The following is a 24,069-nucleotide window of genomic DNA, read 5'->3' on the forward strand; positions in this document are numbered from 1 at the left end:
GCGGTGCTGGCTAGAAGGGCCGAATGGCCTACTCCTGCATCTACTGTCTATTGTCTATAGTACAGGCAACTCACATATTATGGGAGGGGAATCACATTCTCATAAAAGTAGTCCATTCCACAATCTTCTGCAACACAAAACTTTCAAAGGGGCAATATAATGATAGTCTTGGGAGATTTTAACATTAAAGTTGACTGGGAAAATCAGGTTGGTAATGGATCTCAAGACAGCAAGTTTGTTGAATGCCTACGAGATGGCATTTTAGAGCAGTTTGTTGTTGAGCCAACTAGGGGCTCAGCTATACTGGATTGGATGTTATGTAATGAACCGGAGGTAATAGAAGGTAATAGAGTGCTTAGCAGACAGTATCACGATATGATTAAGTTCAACTTCAAATTTGCTAGGGAGAAAGTAAAGTCTGATGTAGTAGTATTTCAATGGAGTAAATGAAATTACAATGGTATGAGAGAGGAGTTGGCCAAAGTAAATTGGAAGGAGGTGCAGGCAGGGATGATAGCAGAACAGCAATGGTGGGAGTTTCGGGAAAAAAATGAGGAATGTGTAGGACACATGCATTCCAAAACCACAGAAATACTCCAATGGCAAAATAGTACAACCATGACTGACAAGGAAAGCCAAAGCAAAAGCAAAAGCAAAAGCAAAAGAGGGCATACAACAAAGTAGTGGAAAGGCAGGTTTGGGAAACTTTAAAAAACCTACAGATAGTAAATAAAAGAGTCATTAGGAGGGAACAGATGAAATATTGAAGCAAGATAGAAAACAATATCATAGTGGATAGTAAAAGATCTTGCAAGTATGTAAAAAAAAAAGAGATGATAGTGGATATAGGACCGCCAGATCATGAGGCCAGAAAAATAATAATGGGGACAAGGAGATGGCAGATAAACTAAACAAGTGAATTGCATCAGACTTCACTGTGGAGGACACTAGCAGAGTGCCAGATGTTGAAGGATGTGAGGGAAGAGAAGTGAGTGCAGTTACTATTACAAGGGAGAAGGTGCTCAAAAAGCTGAAAGAGCTAAGGGTACATAAGTCACCCAGGCCAGATGAACTGCACCCTAGGATTCTGAAAGAGATAGCTGTAGAGATAGAGGAGGCATTGGTAATGATCTTTCAGAACTCACTGGACTCTTGCATGTTGCATGGTGCCAGAAGGCTGGAAATTTGCAAATGTCACTTCACTCTTGAAGAAAGGAAGATGGCAGCAGAAAGGAAATTATAGACCAGTTAGCTTGATCTCAGTGGTTGGGAAGATTTCTGAGTCAATTGTTAAGAGGGATGAGGTTATGGAGTACTTGGTGACACAGGACAAGATAGGTCAAAGTCAGCATGGTTTCCTTAAGGGAAAATCTTGCCTGAGGAACCTGTTTGGAGCTCTTTGAAGAAATTACAAGTAGGAAAGAGAAAGAGGATGCAGTGGATGTTGTATAATTGGACTTTCAGAAGGCCTTTAACAAGGTGCCACACATGTGGCCGCTTAAGAGCCCATGGTATTACAGGAAGTTACTGGTGCAGCTAGAGCATTGGCTGATTGGTAGGAGGCAGTGACTGGGAATAAAAAGGTGCTTTTCTGATTGGCTGCCAGTGACTAATGGTCTGCAGTGGTTGGTGTTGGAACTGCTTTTTTTTATGCTGTATATCAATGATTTAGATGATGGAATAGATTTCTTTGTTGCCAAGTTTGCAGATGATACGAAGATTGGCGGAGGGGTAGGTAATATTGAGGAAACAGGTAGGCTGCAGAAGAACTTAGATAGATTAGGATATTGGTCAAGAAAGTAGCAAATGAAATATAATACTGGAAAATGTATGGTTATACACTTTGGTAGAAGAAATAAATGTGCAGACTATTTTCTAAATGGGTAGAAAAATCCAAAACTCTGAGATGCAAAGGATCTTGGAAGTCCTTGTGCAGAATAACCTGAAGGTTAACTTGCAGGTAGAGTAGGTAGTGCAATGTTAGCATTTATTTCAAAAGATGTAGAATGCAAGAGCAGGGAGTGATGCTGAGCCTTTACAAGGCACTGATGAATTCTCATCTTGAGTATTGGAACACTGTTGGGCTCCTCATCCAAGAAGAGATGCATTGGAGAGTGTTCAGAGGATGTTCGCAAGAATGATTCAAGAATGAAACTTTTTTAACGTTGGAAGTCCTAGACATGGTACATGTGGAAAAGATGTTTCCCATGCTGGGGAAATCTAGGACAAGAGGGCACAGGTGCAGGATAGATGGGTATCCACATAAAACAAAGATGCAGAGAAATTTCTTCAGCTAGAGTGTGGTGAACTTGTAGAATTTATTACCACAGGCAGCTGTGGAGGCCAAGCTATTGGGTGTATTTAAGGCAGAGCTTGATAGGTTCTTAATTGGACATGACATCAAAGATTACGGGGAGAAGGCCAGGAAGTCGGGCTGGGGTGGGGATACAGACCCAGAGTGACGGAACACCCCTCATATGTTAACCCTTTCATTCCCAGGATTGTTCTCGTGAACCTCCTCTGTACCCTCTCCAACGCCAGAACATCCTTTCTCACAAAGAGCCCTAAACTGCTCAGCACATTCTAAGTGCAGTCTGACCAGTGCCTTATAAAGTCTCAGCATTACATTCTTGCTCTCATATTCTGGTCCTCTCAAAATAAATGCTAACATGACATTTGCCTTCCTTACTACAGACTCAACCTGCAAGTTAATCTTTAGGGAACCTGACACGAGGACACTGAAGTCCCTTTGTACTGTTGATTTTTGAATTTTAGAAAATAGTATACGCCTTTATTACTTCTACCAAAATGCATGAACATACACTTCCCTTTACTACAGTGTATCTGCCACTTCTTTCCTTACTCTCCTAACCTAAGTCCTTCTGCAGACCACCTCTCCTCTCAACTCTACCTGCACTTCCACCTATTTATATATTGTCCGCAGGCTTGATTACAAAGCCATCAATTACATCAACCAGATCATTGACATATAATGCAAAGAGAAGCGGTCCCAACACTGACTCACTAGTCACCAGCAACCTACAAGACCCCCTCTATTCCCACTCTTTGCCTTCTGCCAGTCAGCCAATTTTTTTTATCAATGCTAATATCTTTCCTGTAATACCATGGGGTACTGGTTTTGTTCACTTTTCTGCTAGTGAGTATAAACACAAGCTGACTTCCTCATAGCTCAAGAGTTCAACACATAAAGTCATAAAGAATGTTTTTGGCACATTGGCCTTCATGGGATGTTATGCTGAAATTCTATAAGATGTCGGTGAGGTCCAATTTGGACAGTTTTGGTCAACTACCTAGAATAAAGATGTAAATAAAATTGAGCGAGTGTGCAGAAAATTTACTAGCATGTTGCCAGGACTTGAGGACCAGAGTTATGGGGAAAGGTCGAACAGGTTAGGACTTCATTCCCTAGAACGGAGAAGATTTGGGGGTGGGGGGGGGGGGGTGAAACTTGATAGAGGAATACAAAATCATGAGTGGTAAAAGCACACAGGGTTTTTCCACTGAGGTTAGGTGAGACTACAACTAGAGGTCATGAGTTAAGGGTGAAAAGGGTGATAACTGTGTGAAACGAGCTGCCACCTCTAGAGGCAGATGTGGGTTCAATTTCAACATAAAGAGAAATTTGGACAGGTACAAGGATAGGAAGGGTATGGAGGGCTATGGTCCAGGTACAGGTCGATGGGACTTGGGAGGTTAATGGTTCAACATGGACCAGGTGAACCCAAGGGCTTGTTTCTATGCTATAGTATTCTGTGACTCTATGACATGTAGATTTTTCACTAATATGTTCAATCACTTTGAAATATTCTATAAAGAATTGTGGGCAAAGGAACAACAAAAGTCGTGTACAAAATATGCCAGGTATAATTTATGCCATGTGTGGCACTTTAAAGTTTTAGATACTAGATCACAGTAATCTGTCCTTAGTACTACCATTTAAAAAATCAGCATATCGTAACATAGTAGAGTCACAAGTGCTTACAAATTTCAGCATGTATAAACACTATATATCAGCAAACCTGGTGTTTTCTTGCATTTGAAGTATGTAAACAGCAGGCTATATCTGATGGCACATATTTGCTTTGTATTGCCTGAAAAAAAAGCCAAAGAAAAAAAACGTCATGAAACTTAAAACCTACATATAGTGATGTACGTGTTTTTTTTGTTAACAACAGAATTTAATAGTTACTGCATAAGCTCTTTTCAAGATTTGCCACCTACCGCAGGTGAACTAAGGCACATCCGAAGTCTTAGCTCTAATGTGTCACTCTGATTATTTGAAGAAGAGACAACCTTTACATCCTTTCTTTCTTGGAAACTTGGCTGCAAGGTCTGTGTATCATCAAAAGTTGAATTCAGGAAGGAACTGGATTTCATGTAATCACTATCCTCAATATTCATACATGAGAGCTCAAGGTCCGGGTTTGATATTTTGGAACAAACAGGCTGCAAATCAAAATTTGAATTTAGTGATAATGCACCTCAAGTTTCCAAGTTACTGCTTTCAGAGCATATTACAACGAGACTGCAGATGCAGAGACAAATAACTACTTCTAACCATATTTAATAATAAAGATCTGGGCCTAAAAGGATCTGATCCAGCTACATCCAACTGATGATATCAGGTGATGAGCACACCAAATACGAGATAAGACTGGGTAAATATACAGTGGCATGCAAAAGTTTAGAAACCCCTGGTCAAAATTTCTGTTACTGTGAATAGCAGAGCGAGTAAAAGATGACCTGATTTCTAAAAAGCATAAAGTTAAAGATGACACATTTCTTTAATATTTTAAGCAAGGTTACTTTTTTTATTTCGATCTTCTACACTTTCAAAATAACAAAAAAGGAAAAGGGCCCAAAGCAAAAGTTCGGGCACCCTTGTTATGTACCCCTAGGGTTCACTTTTTTTCTGTGAATTGTCACTTTAAAACACTGGAAGAATGAGACTGACTTTTGGACACTGTTTGAGCTGCTCCAGACAGTGACAGTGAGAGCGAGACAGAGGTGGAGTTATTTGATGGACAATCGATGTTATGGTTTCTCTGAAGCTTGTCTTGAATATACAAGGACACACAGACACACGCAGTTAAAGAGTCAAGATGGATTCGGTCAATGGAAGACACCAGTGAGTCAGTCACTGGTTTAAACTTTCATAAGTCTAAAAGCAGTGAGTTGAGATTGATCCAGAGTACTGATAAATGACTCTCACAAGTTTGGTGCACTAGAACAAGTTTGCAGGAAGGGAGGAGAGGAGAGGAAGGTTTGAAACAGAAGAAACCTAGTGACAAAGAGATCATTGTTTGGAGTCTCTAAGTAGCCTGTGAGAGTGAGTTTGTTTCCATTCAGCTACAAAAGTGTGATTGTCACTTAGTTAATCCACAGGAGTGGGTTCTCTGGTGAGGGGAAAACTTTGTGAATACCACGTATTTGTTTACCCTTGTCTGGGTGTGGTATTTCACTGAAGACAGGCACCCCTGTGGCAAATCACCGTTGGAGTTATTTTATATGTCGTGGAACTGGATAAGTGGCTATCACGTTGTGTGTTTGGGGTAACCTTGTGGAATCTACCAGTGTGTCGACCCTTGCCTGGGTGGTGGTCCCCTTGATGATGGTCCCCTTTGTGATAAACTACTGTTGGTGATAATCCATATGTGGATTCTGTTTGAGTATCCTGTGGCCACCACTTTGAGATGTCCCGTAGCTGAATTCAGGTGTGGTACCACTTGTGTTGAAAGGATATTCGTTGGAGATCACTGTCGGTAGCACTTTATATGTGTGGAGTGGAACAAATCTAGAGATAAAACCTACTGTTATTGTTATTTTGGTATTGCTGTCGTGGAATCTGTGGAATATTGATGTAATTGCTTTCTCACAACATTCGTCTTTGGATTACAAACATCTCGCATTAATTAACCTGTGCATTTGAACTGAACTTTTCTTAAATACCGTTGTAAGACTGTATCACTTGCCACCTAAGTTGAAGTAGTTTTGGGGATTTATATATTTACACCTATATATGCATAACACCGTTAACTCTTGATTTACTTGGTTTAAGTTACTATATGACGTAGTTACTAATGAAGTAATGTTTTGTTAACTGCAAAACCAGACTCCAAGTGAGTTCTATTGTTGCTGATACTTTTACAGTGTTGTGTGTACATGACACACTGCATGGTCAGTACTCAGTAACACCCCCTTTGGCAAGTATCACAGCTTGTAAATGCTTTCTGTAGCCAGGTAAGAGTTTTTCAATTTTTGTTTGGGGGATTTTCGCCTATTCTTCCTTACAAAAGGCTTCTAGTTCTGTGAGATTCTTGGGCCATCTTGCACGCACTGCTCTTTCAAGGTCTGTCCACAGATTTTCATTATTGTTTAGGTCCGGGGACTGTGAGGGCCATGACAAAACCTTCAGCTTGCGCCTCTTGAGGTAGTCCATTGTGGATTTTTAGGTGTGTTTAGGATCGTTAACTTGTTGAAGCCATTGTCTTTTCATCTTCAGCTTTTTAAACAGACGGTGTGATTTTTGCTTTCAGAATTTGCTGGTATTTAATTGAAAATATTCTTCCCTCTACCAGTGAAATGTTACCTGTGCCACTGGCTGCAACACAAACCCAAAGCATGATCAATCCACCCCTGTGCTTAACAGTTGGAGAGGTGTTCTTTTCATGAAATTCTGCACCTTTTTTTCTCCAAACATACCTTTGCTCATTGCAACCAAAAAGTTCTATTTTAACTTCATCAGTCAAAATGCATCAGGCTTGTTTAGATGTTCCTTTGCAAACTTCTGACGCTGAATTTTGTGGTGAGGACACAGGAAAGGTTTTCTTCTGATGACTCTTCCATGAAGGTCATATTTGTGCAGGTGTTGCTGCACAGTAGAACAGTGCACCACCACTCCAGAGTCTGCTAAATTTTCCTGAAGGTCTTTTGCAGTCAAATGGGGGTTTTGATTTGCCTTTCTAGCAATCCTACGATCAATTCTCTCAGAAAGTTTTCCTGGTCTTCCAGACCTCATCTTGACCTCCACCGTTCCTGTTAACTGCCATTTCTAAATTACATTACAAACTGAGGAAACGGCTACATGAAAACCCTTTGCTATCTTCTTTTAGTCTTCTCCTGCTTTGTGGGCATCATTTATTTTAATTTTCAGAGTGCTAGGCAGCTGCTTAGAGGAACCCATGGCTGCTAATTATTAGGACAAGGTTTGAGGAGTCAGGGTTTTTAAAAAGCTATGAAATTTGCATCACCTGGCCTTTCCTAACGATGACTGTGAGCAAGCCATAGCCCTAACAAGCTAATTAGGGTCTGAGACCTTGGTAAAAGTTATCTGAGAGCTCAAATCTCTTGGGGTGCCCAAACTTTTGCATGGTACTCCTTTCCTTTCTTTCCCCCATTCTAAAATTGTATAAAACAAAAATAATACACTAAGGCAACATGAGTGAATCTGCAGATGCTGGAAATAAATAAAAACACAAAATGCTGGCAGAACTCAGCAGGCCAGACAGCATCTATGGGAGGAGGTAGTGATGACGTTTCAGGCCGAAACCCTTCATCAGGAGTGAAGGAACATGGGATGGTCGGGGGGGGGGGCGGGGGGAATAAGAAGTGGGGGAGGGGGGATGAAGTAGAGAGCTGGGAAGTGGCAGGCTGGAGGGAAATGGGCTGGGGGACGGTGGAGAATTATGGGAAATAAAAGAGAAAGAAAGGTAGAGCTGGGGGTTGATTATAGTGAGGGGGGAAAAGAGAAAGAGAACTCTTTCATTATGCTCATGGCAGATCTGCTTTCATTTTCATCTGCTCTTCTGTTTGCCATAGCTCTCTATTACTCCTACCGAAATGTTAGTAGCAGAGTGCAAATCAAATAAGTCAGCATACCAGATCTTCCAAATAATAACTATATTTCACAAAACTATTCTTAAAACTGGTTTGAATCAGAATTCAAAAATTAAGAATGTTTAAATGAAGCTGAACAATCCTGCAATAATCATCACTCAAGAGTAGTTTTCCCCTTACAACCAAGACGATAAACCTTCAGATTAAGCAGCTGTTAATACCTGCATAATGAACTGTCCAATGTACTCCACAGGATAACAAGGAGCCTTGTATATATTACTTAGCTTCTCCATTGTATAATTTCTGCTTTCTGTAAATACATGTGTAATCTGACAGCATTTTCTTGGTCGATGATAGACTGTTGCTTTTCCAGCATGTAGGACCCTTAAAAAAAAAGATACTGCTTTCTAAGTTTACTTAAGTGTAAATTTTCACATCTATAGATATATCAACACCCATATACCCACAATCTTTGTACACCTATTTCTTTTTTTTTTATATACAGATGTGTCTGCCTACAACAGAGATTGATAAGAGTGGTCATATTATCAATCCTACTGTCCAACGGTCTATGCGAATGGATTGGATTCAGAAATCTTTTGACACTGAAAATCTCGAGGCATTGACAACATCAGCAGCAGAAAGGTACTCCACCACAATCAGTAACTGAAGCTCAAGATAACCATGACCATCAAACCAAGCAATAACCCGAGTTCAAATGAAGCACTTGAATGGACATGCCTCAAGCAGCCCCAGGATGGTGCCAGGGGGTTAAGTTACAACAGCAGAGCAGTGGAACTACCATGCTAAGACAAAAATGCAATCCCACTGATGCACCATCAATAACTCACTCTGAGACGTGAAGGTGAGATATCGGCTTTTATTGACTGGAAGAAGGAACAAGCAGTGAGTGACCACCATACTACATCCTGGTGACTTAGAGGCCGGGCTCAGGCCTTGATCGCCTTTATACAGGGGTCTGTGGGAGGAGCCACAGGAGCAGTCAGCAGGGGGCGTGTCCGGACAGGTATATGTAGTTCACCACACCCACAACTAAAAGATCAATTCAAAATCAGAGTAACACACAAAATGCTTAGGAACTCAGCATACTAGGCAGCATTTCAGGTCATTTTGTGTGTGTTGCTTTGGGATTTCCAGCATCTGCAGATTTTCTCATATTTATCAATACCAGAGGCCTATTGCATGCGGCTTGAATGGAGGTAACTTGAACTGATACTTAATATTTTGGACACAAGAATCGGTCACATTACCAAGCCCACAATGGGTAAATTTGGAGTGCAAATCTGTACAAGACTTTTCATTGTTTTCTATTTTAGGATCTTCACTTCCCTTTGTTTTATCTAAATTGAATAAACAAATAACTAATCCTATAGTTAAATATACATTATGAATATGGTTTCAATTTCGTAAATAAGTTTATCTTATCAAGCCCTATTATATCTATCTTTTTTTTTCAGCCCTCTATTATGGACCAAGCCTTTGTGTTATGGAAAACAAAAGGTATAACATGTTTTCGTGATTTATTTTTAGATAATAGCTTTATGTCCTTTGAACAGTTGTCCAATAAATATAATATGCCTAAAACCCATTTTTTTTTTAAACATACTTACAGATTAGAAATTTTTTGAATATTTTGTTACAGTCCTTTCCGAATTTATGTCCAATGGATATTACGGAAAAAATTCTAGCTTTGAATCCTTGTCAGAAGGGTTTAGTAGCCGTCATCTATACTATTATGATGAAAATACAACCAGGGATATCAGATAAAATCAAGAAGGAATGGGAAAAAGAACTTCATTGTTTTTTACCCACAGAGCAGTGGGAGAAAATTTTACAGTTAGTTAACTCCTCTTCTAATTGTGCCAAACATGCCCTAATACAATTCAAGGTTGTACATAGGGCTCATATGTCCAAGGACAAACTTGCTCGATTTTATTCTCATGTTAATCCAATTTGTGACTGATGTTACTCTGAGGTTGCCTCATTGACTCACATGTTTTGGTCTTGCCTCTGTTTGCAAAATTACTGGAAAGATATTTTTGGCATTATTTCAACAGTTTTGAATATCAAATTGCAACCTCATCCTATTTCTGCAATTTTCGGTTTACCAGCGGTGAATAATAGTCGTTTATCCCCCTCATCCCAGCGGATGATTGAATTTGTCACATTAATACCTAGAAAATCTATCCTATTCAACTGGAAAGAAATTAATCCTCCAACTACATTTCAGTGGTTTTCTCAAACCATTTCCTATTTGAGTTTAGGAAAAAATCAGACCCCTCAGTCAAATTTGAAGAAACCTGGAGTCCATTTACTCAACATTTTCACACAAGTTAAACTGACCTTTCCCAAACCTTATTCTTATCATCTTTAATTATTTGGATAGAGGTACAGAGTTATTGACACTACTGTGTATACTTGATATAATACAATAGCCCATGTCGGTTAGATTAGTTGATTTCCCTTTTTTGGGTTTTTTTTTCTTATTTTTCCATTATTTGTAACCTTCTATGAGTTTGGAAGGCAATTATATGTGGATTATTAACTGTTCGTATTTGTATTTTAACCTATTAATTATGTACTCTCAAGCTCTCTGTACTCGATGTTTTTATTATGCTTGTTTGAAAATTAATAAAAAGATTTAAAAGGGAGGTAACTTGAACAAGAGGAGAAATGTCCATGAGCAACCCTAACCTTAACAATGTAAGAATGCAGTATACAAGGGTAAATTATGTGACTAAAGTATCTGCAAGTGTCTGGTCGATAAGTCATCACTGCCTCCAGGTTTTCCACAGAGGCCAGCGAATTCAAATCACTCCAAGCAGTAAGAAAACTGACCAGTATACAAGATACTACTGTTATGAATGTACCCCAGCTCTGAGGGGCCGAAGGGGCGGGAACAGCCCCCTCCTTCCGGAGAATCGCAAGATCACTATTAATTCAGGTCTTGGACCCAGGAAATGAGAGACAATACAACGGTTTTGACCATTGTTCTTAGAGACACCTGTGTGAATTGCATGTCCCTGCTACGTGACAGCTACCAGGGACATGGACACCCTCGGGCAATGTGGGGGTGGGGATTGCATCACCCTACTTTGATGGACATCTACAACTCTGCAAGTCAAGATAAAAGGGGACTGCAGGAGGTGGTACCCCAGCGACGCACCAGAAGGACACACCATTGCTCAGCGCTCCCGTGCCAGCGGGAAGCCATTCAAAGCCACGTGCGTTCCGTTTCTCCTTTGCCTGGGGAGCGGGTGGCTGATAACACCGAAAAGGACTTCGAACTAACAACGGGGAACCAACGCTCCCCTGATTCAACGGAGTTGCTTCATAAAGACCCGGGCAAGTTATCCTTTTCTCACCAATCTCTCTAAAACATGTGAAACCCAGCGATTCCCAAAAGGCTGAAGCCTGCAGACTTCTGAGTGACTTTTATATTCCCAGCGGACAATATATTATCCCCTAGACAACAGTAGAGATTATTTCTTAATGATTATTGCTATACCCGTGCTTTAGATTGAGTTTTGCCGACGTATATGATCTGAATGTTTGTATTAACCTTACTTTTGTGCCCCCTTTATAAATAAAAACGTTTGAAAATAGTGCCATCAGACTTCAACGGACCTCTCTATCTTTGCTGGTAAGTGATCCAGTTACGGGATACGTAACACTACAAAGAACCAAAGCCAACATGCACCATATCTAGACATTCCAATGTCCAACCAATAATGTAGGAAATTGTTCAGCTAAGCAGTGTTCATAAAAAGCAGGGCAATGCAGTATCAGATTCAAAGTTACTATAAGTGCATTGACTGCTGTTAGGCAGTCCCACTAAAAACTGGTCAACAATGCTCACTTTTGGTCTTGCAGAATCACTTGCATTTAGAGCTTGTTGCATGACAAAAATCACTGAAATCTACTCAATATTTACTGTTCTTAACATTGTGCATAACACACAATACAGCTCTCTTACTCTGGCTTCCTATCAATGGTCACCTGTGTTGTTTCCAGACACATAGTCAGTAACATAATTATCCATTGTATATTCCATTCCTTTAAGACCTATTTAAAACAGAACAAGATATTGATATCTACAATCTGTCCAACCCCCAGGTCACATTTCTAATAACAAAAAGAATCCAAAATATTATTCTAAGAGTTATGGCTCTGTTGAACAGTACCTTTTGAAACAAGCTCTTCTGCATTCATCATTAATGCGAAGTACTACCTTCCAGTTGTGGAACACTCCTGTTATCCCAGATCGAGCCAGCTCCTCACGCCATATCTTTGGTACAGAATCCATTGGTATAGGTAACTGTGTATTATTCTTAATTTTATATCCCCACTCATACTGGATTTCATTGAGCCACCTGCCATTCTTGGCACTGTCACTGATATAATCTTTCGTTAGGACCCATTTTCCTAAAACCAATAAATAAAAAAGAAAACATGTTCCTACATTTAGTGACTTAATTTTTTTTAAATGGCAATGGAAAAGTATAATAACTAAGACAATTGCATGTTAGTTCACAAAGTAGTGTTCTTTTTCATCCTCCCCACTGTTTATGAGATATTTGCACCAAGATCCACAGACGGTTATTAGTATGTGCCTCAAGTGTTTAGCTGCTTATAAAAGAAGTAATTAACGATTCTATTGAAGATATTGTATGATCATTACTTCTGGGCACAATCTAGTTGTATTGTTGAGTAAGTAAGGATAACAAATAGAGTACAACAATGTACAGAATCAGAATGTAACAGCAACATAACAAATAAACCAAAACCGCTGAGAGACTGAGTGAAGGAATTAACACTGTGTGATGTGCTTCCAAACAACTGAGATCCAAGCTGCAAAAAATATGTTTGATCTTTTATTATGAAGCCAGCAAAGATGAGCAATGAAAAACAGCAATAAAAACTAAAACTAGCATAGCAATAACAAAATTAGCAATATTAGCGGTGAACAAAAAATATCTACCTCCTACCAAGTCTCCCTCTAACTAAACACGCCACAAAGGGTGAATACATTACTATACTCATTTCTTTCTACCATGCCCAAACCTATGGTACAAATTACCATAACCCATAATAAAAGCATGCAACATAAAATACAATACAGACATGGCCACAACACACAAAAATCTTAAATTGAGCATGAATCAGTTTTATGACGGAAGACAAAGGAACAAAGAGGTCAAATTAGTTCTGCTGCACAGGACCGAAAAGCTGCAAAGGGTTATAAATTTAGTTGGTTCCATCTTGGGTACCAGCCTACAATGTACCCAGGACATCTTCAAGGAGTGGTGGAGTGGTGTCTCAGACAGGCAGCGTCCATTATTAAGGACCTCCAGCACCAAGGGCATCCCCTTTTCTCACTGTTACCATCAGGGAGGAGGTACAGAAGCCTGAAGGCACACACTCAGTGATTCAGGAACAGCTTCTTCCCCTCTGCCATCCAATTCCTAAATTGACATTGAACCCTTGGACACTACCTCACTTTTTTAATATATATTATTTCTGTGTTTTGCGCAATTTTTAATCTATTCAGTATACGTATATTGTAATTGATTTACTTATTTATTATTATTATTATTTTTTCTTCTTCTTCTTCTATATTATGTATTGCATTGAACTGGTGCTGTTAAAAAATTCCACGACACATGCCAGTGTTAATAAACCGGATTCTGAAAAAATAAATTAGTTCAAAAACAGAGGCATGAAACTCAACCTTTAAAACTGTTAATAATAGATTTTAAATAATATCCTTGTCTGGGACGGTAATAACCTCTTTACCCTACCCTTCGAACATAAGAAAAGCACTGAAAGATGTAGATTACTACAATCACAGAGGTAATTATGCACATATGGTTGAAGGGTAAATAAATCCATAAGTAATTGTTGATGACAGGATCCATTAATTTATAAGACCATTGGATATAGGAACAGAATTAGGCCATTTCGCCCATAGAGACTGCTCCACTCCTTAGCCTTCTCCCCGTAACCTTCAATGCCATATACGATTAAGAACCTATCAATCTCTGCCTTAAATACAGCCTCCACACCATGCCTGTGGCAACAAATTCCACAAATTCACCACCCTCTGGCTAAAGAAATTTCTCCATATCTCTGTTTTAAATGGACGCCCCTCTATCCTGAGGATGTGCAGTCTTAACCTAGATCCCCCACCATGGGAAACATCTTTTTCATATCCACTCTGTCTAGGCCTTTAACATTAGAAAGGTTTCAATGACATTTACCCTCATCCTTCTAAATGCCAGCAAGTACAGACCAAGAGCCATCAAACGTTCTTCATATGGTAACCCTTTCATTCCTGGAAGCAGCCTTGTGAACCACCTCTGGACCCACTCCAATACCAGCACATCTTTTCTTAGTTGAGGAGCCCAAAACTATTCACAATACTCAACATATGGCCTCACTAGTGCCTTATAAAGCCTTAGCATCACACCCCTGCTCTAGTAATTCAAATCTTTTTGAAATGAATATTAACATTGCATTTGCCTTCCTCACCAAGGCCACCTGCAAGTTAACCTTTTGGATGTTTTGCACAAGAACTCCCAAGTCCCTTTGCATCGCAGATTTCTGAATTTTCTCGCCATTTAACAAATGGTCTCCACATTTATTTCTACCACCGAAGTACATGACCATGCATTTTCCAACATTGTATTTCATTTGCCACTTTCTTGCCCATTCTCCTAATTTGTCCAAGTCATTCTGCTTCCTACTTGTTATCTCCACACTATCCGCTGTCTCCACCAAACTTCATACATCATCTACAAACTTGGCAACGAAGCTATCTATTCCATCATCTAAATCATTGATTTACAGCATAAAAAGAAATGGTCCCCACACCAACACCTATGGAACATCACTAGTCGCTGGCAGCAAACTAAAAAAGGATCCTTTTATTCCCACTCACTGCCTCCTACCAATCAGCCAATGCTCTAAACATATTAGTAACTTTCCTGTAATATCATTGGCTATTAACTTGGTAAGCAGCCTCACATGTGGCACCTTGTCAAAGGCCTTCTGAAAGTCCAAAGATATAACATCCACTGCATTCCTTTTGTCTATCCTACTTGTAATCTCCTCAAGGAATTCCAACACGTTTGTCAAGCAAGGATTTCCCTTAAGGAAACCATGCTGACTTTGTCCTATCTTGTCCTACGTCACCAAGTTCTCCATTATCTCATCCTCAACAACTGACTCCAACATCTTCTCAACCACTGTAGTCAGGCTAACTGGTCTACAATTTCCTTTCTGCTGCCTTCCTCCTTTTTTAAACAGTGGGGTGACATTTGCAATTTTCCAGTCGTCTGGCATCATTCCAAAATAATTTTTGGAAGATCATCGCCAATACCTCCCCAATTTCTAATGCTAAATCTTTCAGAACCCTAGGGTGCATCTGTTTTGGTTCCCACCTCCATGCTAAATTAGTTTAAACCCTCTCCAACAGCCCTAACAATCTGCCCATTAGATTATTGGTTCCCCTCAGATTCAGGTGCAACTCATCCCTTTTTTTTTCCACAGGTCATATCTCCTCCAGAAGAGATCCCCATGATCCAAGAACCTGAAGCCCTGCCCCCTGCATGAGCTTCTCAGCCATGAAATCAATATTTATCATTCAATATTTTACCCACAGTAACTAAGGACATGTAAAAATTGCTAAAGCTAGGAGCATAACAACCTTGCTTAAACATTCTCATGAAATTTTAAGTTATCTATTGAAATGTGAATATACAATTTGATAAAGTCAACTTGTAGGAGATACAAAGGATACACTATGATTTTTCTAAGTCATACTAAACAATAAATGTGGCGAGAAGTTGTGAGAAAGTTACACCATACATTGGGTGGATGTCTGTCAGTTTAATACTTAATTACAAAATAAAATTTAACAATCAAACATTAACCAATTCCCTGACTATTTGGTTTATAGTTCCAATCTTAAAATCCTAGCTAACAGAGTCTGAACCACTTTATTTAATTTTCCCTGATTCCTACTTGTACTTATAATGTGTTCAGTTCAGGCAATACAAACAAGTCATCCATATGGACTTTCCCCTGTTTTACTCCTGTACCATTTTCCTGAACCAACCACATTTCTTCACCAAGTGAGTACTTTCCGAAGATTCACGATTCTCTGTATGATAACATTTCTATCTGTCCCTTCTCCCACATGCTTCAGGTCCAAATACACCTTAATAACCATGTATTAAGAAATTTAACTCAGATCAACGTGATGAACTTACCAGCACAAAATAACCCCACAAATTACATCCAATTTTGTTGTTCCTCTCTACGACTTGTGGCTAATCCTGTAGCAATCTTGCCATTTCTTTGGCATTTGTCTGTTTTTTTTAAATGAGGCAGATTTTCTAGCTTCATGCTCAACCCAGCACGGATGGGAAGTGTGTAAGGAACCGGCTGTATTCTTTTAAATCTACTCCCATTTAATAGGTAGTGGAAGCGTATTCCCACTATCTCCTCCAGCTATGACAAGCTTAAGCGTAACACCCTGGGAAAGGTTTCACTGCTAATGAAATGGCTTTACTGTAGCAGCAGTGTTTGGGTTATGACTAGAGATAACGGGGGCTCTGAAATGTGCGCCATCCAATGAGGTGAGTGTTTCTTTCGTTGTGTGCCCAAGAGCGAGGTATTCACGTTCTTTTGTTTGGCAAGAGATGAAGAGAGAAGATGTGAGAAAGGAGAGGTCGTAGACCGCAGGATGGAGTGGATTTGGAGTGAGAGTCTGGGAGCCGATAACGCCCAGGGGAAACCGATGTATGACTAATGGACGGAAAACTGTGAGCTCCAACGTGCACATTAGACAGCTTCATTAAAATGGGCCCTTTTCTTTTTGCTTTTCTTTACTAACCCTCCAGTCAAATTAAGAATTATAAAGTTAAATCATTTAATTGCATATGGGGTGCTGTCTGTAATTTTGTGGTACTGATTTGTTACATGGTAACTCATCATGCAGCATCCACACAAACAAGAGAACTGACATCTCAGATTTCACATATTTGGCAGGGCTGGAGACAGTCTTCCCTACCAAGTATGGATGCTGCTGGGGTGGAGTGGTAGTGTCCACCCACAGGGTTACTCTCAACTCGTCCTCTTGTTTGAATCTCCCCTATTCTCAATGGAAAAAGCCTATCCACGTCAACTCTATCTATCCCCCTCATAATTTTAAATACCTCTAACAAGTCCCCCCTCAACCTTCTACGCTCCAAAGAATAAAGACCTAACTTGTTTAACCTTTCTCTGTAACTTAGGTGCTGAAACCAAGGTAACATTCTAGTAAATCTCCTCTGTACCCTCTCTATTTTGTTGACATCTTTCCTATAATTCAGTGACCAGAACTGTACACAATACTCCAAATTTGGCCTCACCAATGCCTTGTACAATTTTAACATTACATCCCAACTCCTATACGCAATGCTCTGATTTATGAAGGCCAGCACACCAAAAGCTTTCTTCACCACCCTATCCACATGAGATTCCACCTTCAGGGAACTATGCACCATTATTCCTAGATCACTCTGTTCTACTGCATTCCTCAATGCCCTACCATTTACCATGTATGTCCTATTTGGATTATTCCTACCAAAATGTAGCACCTCACATTTATCAGCATTAAACTCAATCTGCCAACTTTCAGCCCACTCTTCTAACTGGCCTAAATCTCTCTGCAAGCTTTGAAAACCTACTTCATTATCCACAACGCCACCTATCTTAGTATCATCTGCATACTTACTAATCCAATTTACCACTCCATCATCCAGATCATTAATGTAAATGACAAACAACATTGGCCCCAGTACAGATCCCTGAGGCACACCACTAGTCACTGGCCTCCAACCTGACAAACAGTTATCCACCACTACTCTCTGGTATCTCCCATCCAGAAACTGTTGAATCCATTTTACTACTTCAATATTAATACCTAACGATTGAACCTTCCTAACTAACCTTCCGTGTGGAACCTTGTCAAAGGCCTTACTGAAGTCCATATAGACAACATCCACTGCTTTACCCTCATCAACTTTCCTCGTAACCTCTTCAAAAAATTCAATAAGATTTGTCAAACATGACCTTCCACGCACAAATCCATGTTGACTGTTCCTAATCAGACGCTGTCTATCCAGATAATTATATATGCCATCTCTAAGAATACTTTCCATTAATTTACCCATCACTGACGTCAAACTTAAAGGCCGATAATTGCTAGGTTTACTCTTAGAACCCTTTTTAAACAATGGAACCACATGAGCAATATGCCAATCCTCCGGCACCATCCCTGTCTCTAACGACATTTAAAATATTTCTGTCAGAGTCCCTGCTATTTCTACACTAACTTCCCTCAATGTCCCAGGGAATATCCTGTCAGGACCCAGCAATTTATTCTCTTTTATATTCCTTAAAAGTGCCAGTACTTCCTCCTCTTTAATCTTCATAGTTTCCATAACTTCCCTACTTGTTTCCCTTACCTTACACAACTCAATATCCTTCTGCTTAGTGAATACCGATGAAAAGAAATTGTTCAAAATCTCCCCCATCTTTTTTTGGCTCTGCACATAGCTGTCCACTCTGATTCTCTGAGGGACCAATTTTATCCCTCACTATCCTTTTGCTATTAATGTAACTGTAGAAACTCTTGGGATTTATTTTCACCTTACTTGCCAAAGCAACCTCATATCTTCTTTTAGCTTTTCTAATTTCCTTCTAAAGATTCTTTTGTGATTGTCAGGAACACTGCGAAGAGAGGCCACCTTCAAGAGGTGATGGTAATGTCTAGCGTCCCGGTGAGACAAGCTGGGGAGAAACCCTCTGTAAATGGGAGAAAGTTGACTGCTGAGTCATTCAACTCTGGGGACTCCCTCGTACCTGCAAGTTAGAAGAGCAGGGTGATAGAGAAGATGTTGAAGCTGGAAGGTGTCTTTTCCACTGACAAGTTTGATGTGGGTTGTTTCAAGAGCATTCATCACACTATCCAAGTGACCGAGGACACCCCATTCAGAGAGGTTGAGGCAACTGTCCACTGCAGAGGTGGAAGACGTTTGGCAGTACTTGGCAAAGGTGAATGAAGCTGGGATCAACACTGAAGCCCCTATGCGTCCCCAACAGTAGAGGCTAGAAAGAAGAATGGGAAGGCACGGATGTGTGAACTATAGCACCCTTTACAGGCATACCGTCCCCAACCAGTAATCGGACACAAGGATCAAAGATGCGCTGGCCTGTCTGAATAGAGCTAAGTGGTTCAGTGTGTCGGACTTGATGAGTGGATATTACCAGATCCCCAAGGGTGAGGCTAATAAAGAGAAGACAGCATTTATATGTCTACTGGGATTCTTCCAGTTTGAAAGGATACCCAGGGCACATCGGGAGCCCCCTGCAACCTTCCAGCAGGTCATAGCCAGTTTGGGTCCACCTTGGAAGAACATGAAGCGAGGCTACTGAAAGGGCAGGGCCACCTGAAAGCTGAAGGGTTAAAACTTTCTCTGGACAAGTGCCAGTTCTGCAGGACATCTGTCATTTATTTTGAGCACATAGTCTTATGGGATGGCATTGCTACAGATCTGTCTAAGATAGAGGCAGTGACCACATGGTCAAGGCAGACTGTGAGCACTTTGCGTTCATTCCTCGGGTTCTGTGGTTACTATCGGAGGTTCATGAAGAGCTACACGAAAGTGAGTCACCCGTTGAATCAGCTTCCATGTGGTTACCTTCCCTTGGGGAAGAAAGGGAGGAGGACAAAAAGAGAGGAGGGTAGAGAGTATCTTATCCTTTTGGACCAAAGTGGGATACAAAATGTGAGGAGACCTTTCAGTTTCTGAAGGAGCTGCTGTTCCAGGGGCCTGTGCCGGCTTTTGCAGACCCCTGATTGCCACATGTATTGCACACTGAGGTCAGCTGAAGGGGCTAAGGGGGTGTCCTGCATCAGGATCAGGGCACCCGATTGAGGCCCATTGCGCTTGTCAGCCGGAGTCTGTTGCCCTCCGAGAAAGACTATCCCACATACAAATTGGAGTTTCTGGTGTTGAAATGGGCTGTGGTGAATAAGATGAGTGACTACCTCTATGGTGCCAAGTTTGAGGACGTACAACAATCCCCTAACTTATGAAGGGCTGGACAGGGATGAAGAATGGGAGAGTGTTCCTGCCCTGGGGGTGAAGGCCATGTGCCAGTTTGCCATCATTGTGAAGGCAGAAGGAAGGCAAGGGCAGGATCAAACAGTAGATCAATTGGGAGCTTCTAATGACACCATTCCACAAATTTACTGTAAATTGACTACTCTGAAGACAAACCAGTTGCTGGAATTGAGTCCTGGGGAAGTGGCAGCTACTTAGTGAGAAGACCTGGGCATCGGTACCATTTAGTCAGTGGTCAAAAAGAGAGGCACGGCTCAGGCAGAAAAGACAAAACATGCTGCAGTGTCTCCATTACTGAGAGAATATCCCAGACTGGAGTTGAGGAACCAGACCCTATACCGGGTCACGTTACCTCCGGACCGACCTCGGCGTTCCCAGCTGGTTCTGCCTGAGAAGTATCGGAGGATTGTGTTGAAGTCACTTCATGATGTTTCTGGACATTTGGGGAGTTGAAAAAAACCTATGGATTGCTCTGAGACCGGTTCGACTGGCTCTGAATGAAGCCAGAGGTTGAAGAATACTGCAAGTCATGCAGTTGATGCATAAGGAGGAAGATGCTGCCTACAAGGGTAGCTCCCTTGTCCCACTCACAGAGTGTAAGGCCCCTGGACCTGGTATATATGGATTTCCCATCAATATAGGCAAATGCCAGCAACATGGCACACATCTTGGTCATCACAGATCACTACACCATATATGCGCAAGCCTTCCCTACCAAGGATCAAGGAGAGTCTACAGTGGCCAAAGTGTTATGGGAGAAGTATTTCATTTATTATGGACTCCCCAGGCGGATACATGGTGATCAGGAATAAGATTTCGAGAGTAGGCTCATCCATGAGTTACTCAGCATGCTCAGAGTTGGGAAGTTGAGGACTACTCCTTATCACCCACAGGGTGACCCCCAGCCCAAGAGGTTTAATCAGGCTTTGCCAGACATGCTTGGGACTTTAGAGATTAGCAAGAAGAGCAGGTGGAGTCAACATATTGGACATCTGGTCCACTGCTACAAATGTACCCGAAATGAAGCTACCAGGTACTTGCCATATAATCTGATATTTGGGCAAAAGCCGAGGTTGCCCATCAACCTTTGTTTTGGGACTGACAAGGATGACCTACCATCGAAGACTTATCTGAAGTATGTCTCTGATATGAGAAGGGAGTGGAAAAAGGCTTATGAATTAGCTGAGGTCACAGCTGCCAAACAGAATCAAGGAAATAAGAGGAGGTATGATCAAAAGGTTAGGTTCTCCCAACTCATGCCAGGAGACTGAGTCCTCATAAGGAATTTGGGGCCACCTAGGAAGCACAAGTTGGCTGACCGCTGGGCAACAACGCCCTGTGTGGTGGGGAGTCAGATGCCAAATCTACCAGTTTTCTGGGTGAAGCCAGAGGATGGGAATGGGACTGTCAAGATTCTCCATCGGAACCACCTTCTGCCTCTGGGACAAGAGGTGCAGGTTGACCCAAAGCCCAATCTGGAGCATTCACCTAGTAAGAGGACTCTGCGGCAAAGCGGTGTGACTGAAGGACCAACAGCAGGGGAGATTAGACCGGCTCCCGCCCCTAAGTGGGATACTGATTCAGAGGATGAGGAAATGGGGGTGTGGTATATGCTTCCTTTTCAATTCAAGTCAAGTCGTCACTTTTATTGTCATTTTGATCATAACTGCTGGTACAGTACATAATAAAACTGAGACAATGTTTTTTCAGGACCATAGTGTTACATGACAGTACAAAAACTAGACTAAACTATGTAAAAAACACATTAAAAAAAACACTAGACTACAGACCTACCCAGGACTGCAAAAAGTGCACAAAACTTTGCAGGCATTACAATAAATAATAAACAAGACAATAGGGCAGTAAAGTGTCAGTCCAGGCTCTGGGTATTGAGGAGTCTGATAGCTTGGGGGAAGAAACTGTTACATAGTCTGGTCGTGAGAGCCCAAATGCTTCGGTGCCTTTTCCCAGACGGCAGGAGGGAGAAGAGTTTGTATGAAGGGTGCGGGGGTCCTTCATAATGCTGTTTGCTTTGCGGATGTAGTGTGTAGTGTAAACATCTATGATGGCGGGAAGAGAGACCCCGATGATCTTCTCAGCTGACCTCACTATCCGCTGCAGGGTCTTGTGATCTGAGATGGTGCAATTTCTGAACTAGACAGTGACCTAGGTAACACGATGCTCTCAATTCAACCCCTGTAGAATGAGATGAGGATGGGGAGTGAGAGATGGACTTTCCTCAGCCTTCGCAGAAAGTAGAGACGCTGCTGAGCTTTCTTTGCTATGGAGCTGGTGTTGAGGGACCAGGTGAGATTCTCCACCAGGTGAACACCAAGAAATTTGGTGCTCTTAACGATCTCTACCAAGGAGCCGTCGATGTTCAGCGGGGAGTGTCGCACCGTGCCCTCCTGAAGTCAACAACCATCTCTTTTGTTTTGTTCACATTCAGAGACAGGTTGTTGGCTCTGCACCAGTCCGTTAGTCACTGCACCTCCTCTCTGTAAGCTGACTCGTCGTTCTTGCTGATGAGACCCACCAGGGTTGTGTCATCGGCGAACTTGATGATGTGGTTTGAGCTGTGTGTTGCAGCACAGTCGTGGGCCAGCAGAGTGAACAGCAGTGGACTGAGCACACAGCCCTGGGGGGGTCCCCGTGCTCAGTGTGATGGTGTTGGAGATGCTACTCCTGATCCAGACTGACTGAGGTCTCCCAGTCAGGAAGTCTAGGATCCAGTTGCAGAGGGAGATGTTCAGGCCCAGTAGGCTCAGCTTTCCAACTAGCTTCTGTGGGATGCTCAATTGAAGTCTATGAACAGCATTCGAACATATGTGTCTTTTTTGCCCAGGTGGATGGTGATGGCAATGGCATCATCTGTTGAGCAGTTGGGACTGTATGCAAATTGCAGGGGGTCTAGTGAGGGAGGCAGCAGGGTCTTGATGTGCCTCATGATGAGCCTCTCAAAACACTTCATGATGATGGATGTGAGTGCAATGGGATGGTAGTCATTTAGACAAGACACTGAAGACTTCTTCGGCATGGAGACAATGGTGGCGGCCTTGAAGCACGTTGGAACGGTGGCGCTGCTCAAGGAGATGTTAACTCCCTTTTGCTGACTCCCCACTGATTAAAGAGACTCCCAATCTTTCTCACGGGGTGGGGGGGGGGGGTGCCATCAGTGGACAGCCTGGGTTTCAGCAGGACACTGCAAGGGATGGAGCAGGGGTCAGCCAAAGGACAGAGGGCTCCAAGTTGCAGGAGGACACGAGTGATAGACCAGGGGAGGCCTCGCCAGGTAGACTAGAAGTATCCCCAGTAATGTCGGAACATGAAAAAGTAGATGAGGGGGAATGAAGGTCTAAAAGAATTAGCAGATCACTGGATAGGCTAGCCTATGTAGCACCAGGGGAACAGAGTGTGGCCCCTACTGCTGTGGGGAGCTATGTCACTGCCTTTTACACCTGGGTTGGACTTTGTGCTTTGCAGGAAGGGTTAGCAAATTATCTCAATTATCTGACTAAATTTGGTGGGGGGAGAGTGTAACACCTTGGAAAAGGTTTCACTGCTAATGTAATAGTTTTTCTGTAGCAGCAGTGTTTGAGTTATGACTAGAGATAACGAAAGCATTGGAATGTGTGCCATCCAATGCCGCGAGTGTTTTTTCTTGTTGTGTGCCCGAGAGCGAGGTATTTGCAGTCTTTTGTTTGGCAAGAAATGCAGAGAGAAGGCGTGAGAAAGGAGAGGTCATAGACTGCAGGACAGAGTGGACTTGGAGTGAGGGGCCACAAGTTGATGACGCCAGGGGGAAATCGATGCAGGACTAACATTCGGGAAACCATGAGCTCCAATGTGCACATTAGACTGTTTCATTATGATGAGACCTTTTCTTTTTGTTTTTATTTACTAACCCTCAAGTCAAATTAAGAATTATAAAGCTAGATCGTTTAATTGCATATGAGGTACTGTCTAATATTTCTTGGTAATGATTTGTAACAGGGTAACTCATCACGGAGCATCC

The 24,069-nt window shown here is 41.7% G+C and overlaps 1 protein-coding gene across 1 annotated transcript in view; it reads right to left on the bottom strand.

Annotated features, from left to right (window-relative positions):
• The window catches only part of slf1 (SMC5-SMC6 complex localization factor 1), a 142,339-nt gene that overhangs the window by 83,207 nt on the left and 35,063 nt on the right, over positions 1-24,069 (bottom strand). The window contains exons 4-7 of the mRNA XM_059969320.1: positions 12,063-12,303; positions 8,079-8,241; positions 4,243-4,467; positions 4,041-4,112 (exon numbers count right to left, since the gene is read on the bottom strand). Coding sequence (XP_059825303.1) covers positions 4,041-4,112; positions 4,243-4,467; positions 8,079-8,241; positions 12,063-12,303 — 701 coding nt within the window. The remainder of the gene's footprint in view (positions 1-4,040; positions 4,113-4,242; positions 4,468-8,078; positions 8,242-12,062; positions 12,304-24,069) is intronic.

The sequence above is a fragment of the Hypanus sabinus genome, chromosome 5 (genome assembly GCF_030144855.1).
Source record: "Hypanus sabinus isolate sHypSab1 chromosome 5, sHypSab1.hap1, whole genome shotgun sequence".
Classification (NCBI taxonomy): Eukaryota; Metazoa; Chordata; class Chondrichthyes; order Myliobatiformes; family Dasyatidae; genus Hypanus; species Hypanus sabinus.